At 36.3% G+C, this 9,244-nt stretch overlaps 1 protein-coding gene across 5 annotated transcripts; it reads left to right on the top strand.

Annotated features, from left to right (window-relative positions):
- The first annotated feature begins 671 nt into the window (after window positions 1-671).
- LOC127158937 (glycerophosphodiester phosphodiesterase domain-containing protein 5-like) lies at window positions 672-9,036 on the top strand. 5 transcript variants are annotated; one of them, XR_007826318.1, is made up of 5 exons: window positions 672-941; window positions 4,830-4,964; window positions 6,391-6,473; window positions 7,055-7,167; window positions 8,394-9,036. XR_007826318.1 is itself a non-coding variant. In XM_051101880.1 (4 exons), the coding sequence occupies exons 1-4, from the start codon at window positions 907-909 to the stop codon at window positions 8,507-8,509; spliced, it is 399 nt and encodes a 132-aa protein (XP_050957837.1). In that variant the 5' UTR covers window positions 672-906; the 3' UTR covers window positions 8,510-9,036. The 5 variants fall into 5 exon arrangements, 4 of the variants coding, with proteins under 4 accessions (XP_050957837.1, XP_050957839.1, XP_050957840.1 ...); XM_051101880.1 differs by lacking the exon at window positions 6,391-6,473; XM_051101882.1 differs by lacking the exons at window positions 672-941; window positions 6,391-6,473 and adding an exon at window positions 2,452-2,513.
- The last annotated feature ends 208 nt before the right edge of the window (window positions 9,037-9,244 follow it).

Raw genomic sequence — 9,244 nt, 5'->3', positions numbered from 1 at the left:
GCCCAATTGCTACTCAAAACTAGCCCAATCGCATTTCGAGTCCACCATTAAAACCTACATTCTGCAGGGTAAAACACACGTTTTTTGGCGGGATTCCCTCTGGTAAAATTCACATGCCAGGGGATAAATACCACGTTATTGGGGTCGCTTCAACTCGCAGTAACAGTGACTACGTTTACATGGACATCAGTACTCTAATTATTTATCTTATTCTGAATAAGACAACATTATGATTAACATGTTTACATGAGTTGATTTTAGAATATTCCTTTCATGTTCCTGTTTTACTTGTTATAGTACACAGAGCGATTAATGGCACACGCGAAGCTTCGAAAAGACTCGTTTCTTCCAAGGGGTACAACTCCGAGCGGAAACTAACAATGAAATTTATTTTTCTAGCTATGTTCTAGTGTTTTATAACGTCTGCACCTACCCCAACAACGTAGCCCTTACTATAATAATAAAAAAAAAGTATTATTGTTGTACAGTGCGACAAAAAATAACCTTAGATTTATGTGCGCATGCCCAGTAGCAAGAGCTGTATTCTTTCTAGCCAACACCTAGCTACGATGTCACGCACTGACGTATCGATCTGCTATTGGTCACACGGTTTCACGTGATACGAATTGTCAGGTCATAGTTCACGAAGCTTTAGTTGTGCAATGCAGCGAAACGCCAAACTTTTGCACGCGTTTGGTTTTTTGAATGAAAGTCAATGGGACGAAAAGTGGTATCGACTGGGAGAATCTCCTCTCCACCGCACGATACACGATGATTATAGAGAAGAGAAAGAAATACGCCCGAATCAACGCTGTAAACGAGCGATTAAGCGATGCGGCTACTACCATGAGAACACAAAGCCATGAGTGTCTATAAGAGGCTACAACTCACGGATTCGTGGATTTGATGGAAAAAGAAGAGTCAGCCGCTCCTGTCTTGTGGTGAGTGCGAAAATGTAACGTTAAACAACAACCGCAACAAAAGTAGTAACCTTAGTAGTGTTAACCTCAATTAAATTGCTGCATGACCAAATACCGACGTAACCTGAAGGCCTAAATTAGGTTTAAAACACCATACATAATGCTGTTTGACAATTTTCAAATAAAAAAAAACTAGTATGATGCAAAAAAAAAAAAAATAATAAAAAAAAATTGAATAACACCGTTTATGGGATAATGAGCGCCTCTACTGGCAGCATTTTCTATCGTTTAAAATGCCGTAAATAACGCGTTTGACAATTTTTCAAATAAAGAAACTAGTTAAATGCTAAATAAAATAATAAATGTAAGTTACACTGTTTAGGGGATAATGAGTGCCGCAACTGACTGCACTTTCTGTCATATAACACCCTTTAGGGCAGAACTGGGCACGCTCTATCCTGGAGGGCCGGTGTCCCTGCAGAGTTTAACTCCAACCCTGATAAAACTCACCAGTTTGTAGCTTTCTAGTAAACCTGAAGACACTGATTAGCTTGTTCAGGTGAGTTTTATCAGGGTTGGAGCTAAACTCTGCAGGGACACCAGCCCTCCAGGATAGAGCGTGCCCAGTTCTGCCCTAAACGGTGTTGTACGACAGAGAGCGCTGTCAGTTGCAGCACTCATTATCCCCTAAACTGCGTAACTTAAATGAATTTTCGATAATGAGTGCCGCAACTGACGTTGCTTTCTGTCATTTAAAATGCCGCAAATAACGCCGTTTGACAATTTTTAAATAAAACTAGTAAAATACAGAATAAAAAAAAATTCATTTAAGTTGTGCCATTTAGGGGATGGTGAGTGCTGCAACTGACTGCGCTCTCTGTCGTACAACATTGTTTAGGGCAGAACTGGGCACGCTCTATCCTTGAGGGCCGGTGTCCCTGCAGAGTTTAACTCCAACCCTGATAAAACTCACCAGTTTGTAGCTTTCTAGTAAACCTGAAGACACTGATTAGCTTGTTCAGGTGAGTTTTATCAGGGTTGGAGCTAAACTCTGCAGGGACACCGGCCCTCCAGGATAGAGCGTGCCCAGTTCTGCCCTAAACGGTGTTGTACGACAGAGAGCGCTGTCAGTTGCAGCACTCATTATCCCCCAAACTGCGTAACTTAAATGAATTTTCGATAATGAGTGCCACAACTGACGTCACTTTCTGTCATTTAAAATGCTGCAAATAACATAGTTTGACAATTTTCAAATAAAGAATCTAGTAAAATGCAAAATAAAAAAATAAATTTAAGTTACACCGTTTAGGGAATAATGAGTGCCGCAACTGACGTCGCTTTCTGTCATTTAAAATGCCGTAAATAATGCAGTTTGACCATTTTTTAATTTTAAAAAAAAAAAAAAAAAAAAAAAAAAACTAGTAAAATGCAAAAGAAAAAAATAAATACATTTAAGTTACGCCGTTTAGTGCAGGCCTGGGCAGAATTGGACCTGGAGGGCCGGTGTCCCTGCAGAGTTTAGCTTCAACCCTGATTAAACGCACCTGAACAAGCTAATCAGTGTCTTCAGGTTTACTAGAAAGTTACAAACAGGTGAGTTTTATCAGGGTTGGAGCTAAACTCTGCAGGGACACCGGCCCTCCAGGACCGAGTTTGCCCAGGTCTGGTTTAGGGGATAATGAGTGCAGCAACTGACAGCGCTTTCTTACATTTGACAATAAATTGACATTAAATAACGTTGTTTGACAATTTTCAAATACTAAAACTAGTGAAATGCAAAATAAAATAAAAAAAAATATATAAAATTAATGTACGCCGTTTAGGGAATAATGAGTGCCGCAACTGACGTTGCTTTCTGACGTTTAAAATGCCGTAAATAACGCAGTTTGACCATTTTTAAATTTAAAAAAAAAAAAAAAATAAAATAAAATGCAAAAAAAAAAAAAAAATAATTTAAGTTATGCCGTTTAGGGCAGGCCTGGGCAGAATCGGTCTTGGAGGGCCGGTGTCCCTGCAGAGTTTAGCTTCAACCCTGATTAAACACACCTGAACAAGCTAATCAGTGTCTTCAGGTTTACTAGAAAGTTACAAACAGGTGAGTTTTATCAGGGTTGGAGCTAAACTCTGCAGGGACACCGGCCCTCCAGGACCGAGTTTGCCCAGGTCTGGTTTAGGGGATAATGAGTGCAGCAACTGACGGCGCTTTCTGACGTTTGACAATAAATTGACATTAAATAACGCCATTTGACAATTTTCAAATAATAAAACTAGTAAAATGCAAAATAAAAAAAAATTAATAAAGTTAATTTACGCTGTTTAGGGGATGATGAGCGGCACAATTAATGCCGTTTTCTGCAGTTTAAAACACCGTAAATAACACCGATTGACAATTTTCAAATAAAGAAACTAGTTAAATGCAAAAATAAAAAAAAAAAGTTACGGCATTTAGAGGATAATGAGCGCTGCAACTGGCGTTACTTTCTGTCGTTTAAAATGCTGTAAATAATGTTGTTTAACAGTTTAAAAACAAAACAAAAAAAAACTAGTAAAATGCAAAAGAAAAAAATAAATACATTTAAGTTACGCCGTTTAGGGCAGGCCTGGGCAGACTTGGTCCTGGAGGGCCGGTGTCCCTGCAGAGTTTAGCTTCAACCCTGATTAAACGCACCTGAACAAGCTAATCAGTGTCTTCAGGTTTACTAGAAAGTTACAAACGGGTGAGTTTTATCAGGGTTGGAGCTAAACTCTGCAGGGACACCGGCCCTCCAGGACCGAGTTTGCCCAGGTCTGGTTTAGGGGATAATGAGTGCAGCAACTGACAGCGCTTTCTGACATTTGACAATAAATTGACATTAAATAACGCGGTTTGACAATTTTCTAGTAAAAAAAACCGATTGACAATTTTCAAATAAAAAAAAAAAAAAAAAAAAAAGTTTAAAAATTAAAGGTACGCTGTTTAGGGGATAATGAGCGCCACAACTGACCTTGCTTTCTGTCATTTAAAATATCGTAAATAACGTCATTTGACAATTAAAAAAAAAAACTAGTACAATGCAAAATAAAAAAAAAATAAATGTAAGTTACGCCGTTTAGGGCAGGCCTGGGCAGACTCGGTCCTGGAGGGCCAGTGTCCCTGTAGAGTTTAGCTTCAACCCTGATTAAACACACCTGAACAAGCTAATCAGTGTCTTCAGGTTTGCTAGAAAGTTACAAACAGTGAGTTTTATCAGGGTTGGAGCTTTGCAGGGACACCGGCCCTCAATTTTAGGGATAATGAGTGCAGCAACTGACAGCGTTTTCTGCAGTTAAAAACACCGTAAATAATGCCGTTTGACAATTTTCAAGTGAAGAAACTAGTTTGCCCATTTAAATTTTTGGGGGTAATGAGTGCCGCAACTGACGGCGCTTTCTGCAGTTAAAAACACCATAAATAACACCATTTGACAATTTTAAAATAAAAAATCTAGTCATATGGAAAATAAACAAGTCAATTTCTCATGGGGTTGCTGTCTTGGATAGTGGTGGTGGATAACGTTGGGTGGTGAGTGCTGTCCCATCACACCATATCTATGGGAATGAGCCAAGGCATCAGGTGGTGTGACTGTCTCACTCGCCCAACGTTCACCTGAAGCACTCTTACCATAGCGAGACGCTGCTCTAAATTCTCGCACTGTCAGTGAGAGATCAGTAGTGAGGCATCGCTCGGTGGGTGACGGATGGTGTCAAAGACAGCTTCTCGTGAGATTGTTGACTACAAAAATAGCCCTGGCTTACGCCTCAGAGGGCTTGCAATGCCCTATAAGTGTAAGGGCCCACTCCACAAACATGCAACTTTTCACTTTACAAGATGTTAAATGATAGAGTGGAGTCGTGTAAATTACTTACGGATTATTTTGATGTTTTTATTAGCTGTTTGAACTCTCAATCTGGCGGCACCCATTCACTGCAGAGGATCCATTGGAGGGCAAGTGATATAATGCTAAATTTCTACAAATCTGTTGTGTTGAAGAGACAAGCTCATCTACAATCTGGACAGCTTGCAAGGTGAGTAAATTTTCAGTTTTTTATATCAATCGGCTATAATCACATTCAAATACACAGGCCAGATTTGGAACGCCTGTCATTCATGAAGTCCTACACGTTGGCCGGATGTTCATTGAATGGCTAATTCAATTATGCTGTCAGCTTCCAAGAAGGATGTAGAGAATCTATGCCCACTTTTACACATTTTACCACCCATTCCACAGAATACTGTAGATTTTAAATTGGCATGCTTTATATATGATGCAAGATCACTAACTAATTTTGCAAATAGTTGCATACATTTGCATCAGAAAAATCTGTAGTGGAAAGGGATTGTGGGCTCCAAAAGCTTCGAAATACTTCAAAAATTCCCTGGAAATAGTACTTTTAGACACATTTAGACTTATGAGATATACACAACCAATCAAAAGTTTTTGAACAGTAAGATTTTTAATGTCTTTTTAAAAGCCTGCATTTATTTTATCCAAATTACAGCAAAACAGTTACATTTTGAAATATTTTTAATATTTGAAATAACTGTTTTTCGATTTGTATATTTTAAAAATCTGATTATTCCTTTGATCAAAGCTAAATTTTCAGCATTACTCCAGTCTTCAGTGTCACATGATCCTTTAGAAATCATTCTAATATGCTGATTTGCTGTTCAAGAAACATTTATTATCAATATTTAAAACAGTTGAGTTTTTTTTTTTTTTTTTTTTCCAGGATTCTTTGAATAGAAAGATCCAACGATCAGCATTTATCTGAAATAAAAAGCTTTTGTAACCTTATACACTATACCATTCAAAAGCTTGGAGTCAGTATTTTTTTTAGGGGAAGAAATAATGGGAATTAATTATTTTATTTAGCAAGGATGCTTTAAATTAATCAAAAGTGATGATAAAGACATTTGTAATGTTACAAAAGATTTCTATTTCAGATAAATGCTGTTCTTCTGAACTTTCTATTCAAAGCAACCTGAAAAAAAATTATACTCAGCTGTTTTAACATAATAATAATAATAATAATAATAATAAATGTTTTTTGAGCAGCAAATCAGAATATTACAATGCTTTCTGAAGGATCATGTGACTGGAGTAATGATGCTAAAAATGTAGCTTTGAAATCACAAGAATGAATTACATTTTAAAATATATTCAAATAGAAAACAGTTATTTTAAATAGTAAAAATATTTCAGAATTTTACTGTTTTTGCTGTACTTTGGATCAAATAAATGCAGGCTTGGTGAACAGAAGACACTTCTGTAAAAAAAAACATTTCAAAATCTTACGGTTCAAAAACTTATGACTAGTAGTGTACAGTTATATATATATATATATCTATTGTGATTTTTATTTTATTAGGATTCTGCTTTTTTTTTTCTCCTAATTAGCTTTTTTTATATTGATATCTAATGGCTAAATGCTGCTTTAACATGTTTTGTAGAGTGCGGAAGAATATGGCCTGATATGGATCACCTCAGATTTAATATCTGTGGCGATTGTCATCGGCATCTTCATTTTTCAGAAGTAAGTGCATCTCTTTTATGTCCTTCAAGTTGTTTCTTAATGCTTTTTAATACTGGAAGCTATTTTGCTGTGTCAGTAGTGGCTTTAATCTTCAATATGACTATTTCTGTGCTCGCACACATTTGCACGAAAGCAGTCCTTGGCGTTAATGTTAGGTTGTTTTGTAGTTAGCACGCTTGCTATATCTCTGCTGGGCGGCCGGGCGCTTTTCAACTGATGGCTCTGCTCTTTTCTTCTTGGCAATCTCTACTTTCCATTTTCTCTCTGTCCTCTGCTCTTTGCATGCGCCTGTCCTCCGCTGCTCGCTGAAATTGCTCAGCTATCACCTGATCAGGTAATGAGGATGATTTTAGGGTCTTGATTTGTTCTGTTTCTTATGTCTGTTTGTATTTTTCGTTCCAGTAATTATCATTCTTAGTGCTTTTACTTTAGTGTTGCTCTTTAATCCTTTTAAGTGTTCTCAGTCACTTTATCTCATCAAATATTTCAAGATCCAATACTTAATGAGCAGAACTTTGTGGCACTTTCAAAGCCTCAGAAGTGTGTTTTGTTGACTGTGTGTTGTCATGTTTTTTCCTCAGGTGGAAGATGAGTGGTATGCGCAGCTACAACCCTGAGCAGATCATGCTAAGCGCTGTAGTACGTCGGCCGAGTCGTGACGTCAACCTCATGAAGGAGAAACTGATCTTCTCAGGTGAGACTCATGAGCACACAGCTGTGTGGAGATAAAGCCTGGTTAATACAGCCACGGAACAAATTAATTCTCTGTGACCTCTGCAAATGGCTGTTGCACATCGCCACCTGGTGGCAGTCATAATGCACCTTCAATATCTGTATTCATACCTGCATATGGTAACACTTTACAATGAGGTTAAACATTAGTTAATGCATCAGGTATCAAGAACAATTTTTTGTGATATTTACAGAAATGTTATACGCTACCAGTCAAAAGTTTTTTAGTTTTTTTTTTTTTTTTTTTCAAGTCTCTTTTGCTCACCAAGCCTGCATTTATTTGATCCGAGGTACAGCAAAAACAGTACAAATATTTTTGAAATATTTTTACTATTTAAAATAACTGTTTTCTATTTGAATATTTTAAAATGTAATTTATTCCTGTGATTTCAAATCTGAATTTTTAGCATCATTACTCCATTCACATGATCCTTCAGAAATCATTCTAATATTCTGATTTGCTGCTCAAAAACATTATTATTATTATTATTATTATTATTATTATTATTATTATTATTATTATTATTGAAAAAACACAGCTGAAAACAGCTTTTGTTTTCAGTTTTTTAATAGAAAGAAAGTTAAGAACAGCAATTATCTGAAATAGAAATCTTTTGTAACATTAAAAATGCCTTTATCATTCCTTTTGATCAATTTAAAGCATCCTTGCAAATTGGATATTTCTAATAAAATAATAATAATAAAATATATAAAAATAATAATAATATATTAAAATATATATATAAAAAAAATTTTTATTTTATATTTTTAATTATAATATTTTATTCCTTTAATATATTAGTTATTACAGCTCCAGTGAAACATTATATGATTGAAATCAACCAAAATGTTCAAAAATAATGTTAAGATGGTTCACATAGCCAGTGATTCAGAAACAAGTGATTGTGGTTGTATAAACTGTCACATGACACTCTGTCTCTCAGTCTGTATACTTACACAATCAGTGGTCAACAGTCCAGTCTTATTACCAGCACTGACATCACTCAATATGCAGGGGAAGATGTGGCACAAAAGTGTTGTTGTAGGCTCTGTGAATGTTCATTCCTCTTAAAAAAAAAAAAAAAAAAAAAAAAAAAAAAAAAAAAGACCTCCAATATTGCCCCCTATTGGACAAATCTGCCCTGTGAAACTCTGGCTAATAAGTTTTATGTTTGTTTCATCCCTCAGAGATCAACAATGGTGTTGGGAGCACAGATGAGCTCTCCGCATACACAGGAAACGGACTGGGCGCGTATGCACGCGATGACATCATGACACCCGCACGTCACGCAATGAAACTTTAGTGACGACTTGAATCCATTTTATGGAGCTCAAAATAATTAATTTAGACTGAGTTGCTTTTTGAACATTCATCTCCAATGGGTCTTTATTTTGGACAGTTTTCGTTGGTTCTCGGACACTCTGGCACTGTATTCCACTGATTCAGTGTTCTGCTTTGATGCCTTACATACTGATGTTTTTTTTTTTCTGTATTGAACCGTATTTAAAATGGAGCTGAGTTATTGTAAAGTTTAGGTAATAAAAGTGTCCTATTATTAATGTTTCTGAAGAACAGATCTGAAGATGAATGGATTTAATGTTAAAGCATGCAGAAATCAGATTCAGAGATTCAGAGCCCTTGTAAAGCTTGACTGTAGGCTTATATGATTGATTTTTTTTTTTTCTATTTATTTTATTTTTTTTTGTAAAATATCATTTGCTTGCTGATGATTCGTATATAATTGCACTAGCCTAAGATCAGTTTTCTTCTACCTTGCTATGTCGATGTCTTTTTAAGTGATTTGTTTTGTAATAAAATCTCTGAATTGCATTGTGAGTGTTTTTCATGAGGTGTTCAAATGGGTTTTAAAGGTAATTATTGCTGGAAATTAATCAGTATCCACCTTATTTTTCCTGTAAGAGCTGGGCATGGCCATTTTGTAAATCATCCAGCATCCATATAAACCTTGGGAGGATCCTCTGAAAAGAGGAAACAGACCCGCCATTTTCCTACGAGCCTTTTAAACCCAGCAGGGGGA

Source organism: Labeo rohita, unplaced genomic scaffold, assembly GCF_022985175.1.
Source record: "Labeo rohita strain BAU-BD-2019 unplaced genomic scaffold, IGBB_LRoh.1.0 scaffold_1790, whole genome shotgun sequence".
NCBI lineage: Eukaryota > Metazoa > Chordata > Actinopteri > Cypriniformes > Cyprinidae > Labeo > Labeo rohita.
Note: the sequence above shows the minus strand (reverse complement) of the source record. Positions and strands in the feature narration are given on the sequence as shown.

Excerpts from the sequence above, each read along its gene's own strand:
- LOC127158937 (XM_051101880.1), top strand. The coding sequence starts at position 907 with ATGGAAAAAGAAGAGTCAGCCGCTCCTGTCTTGTG. Across the intron at positions 4,965-7,054 it reads CAATCTGGACAGCTTGCAAG|GTGGAAGATGAGTGGTATGC; the intron begins GTGAGTAAATTT and ends TTTTTTCCTCAG. Across the intron at positions 7,168-8,393 it reads GGAGAAACTGATCTTCTCAG|AGATCAACAATGGTGTTGGG; the intron begins GTGAGACTCATG and ends TTCATCCCTCAG.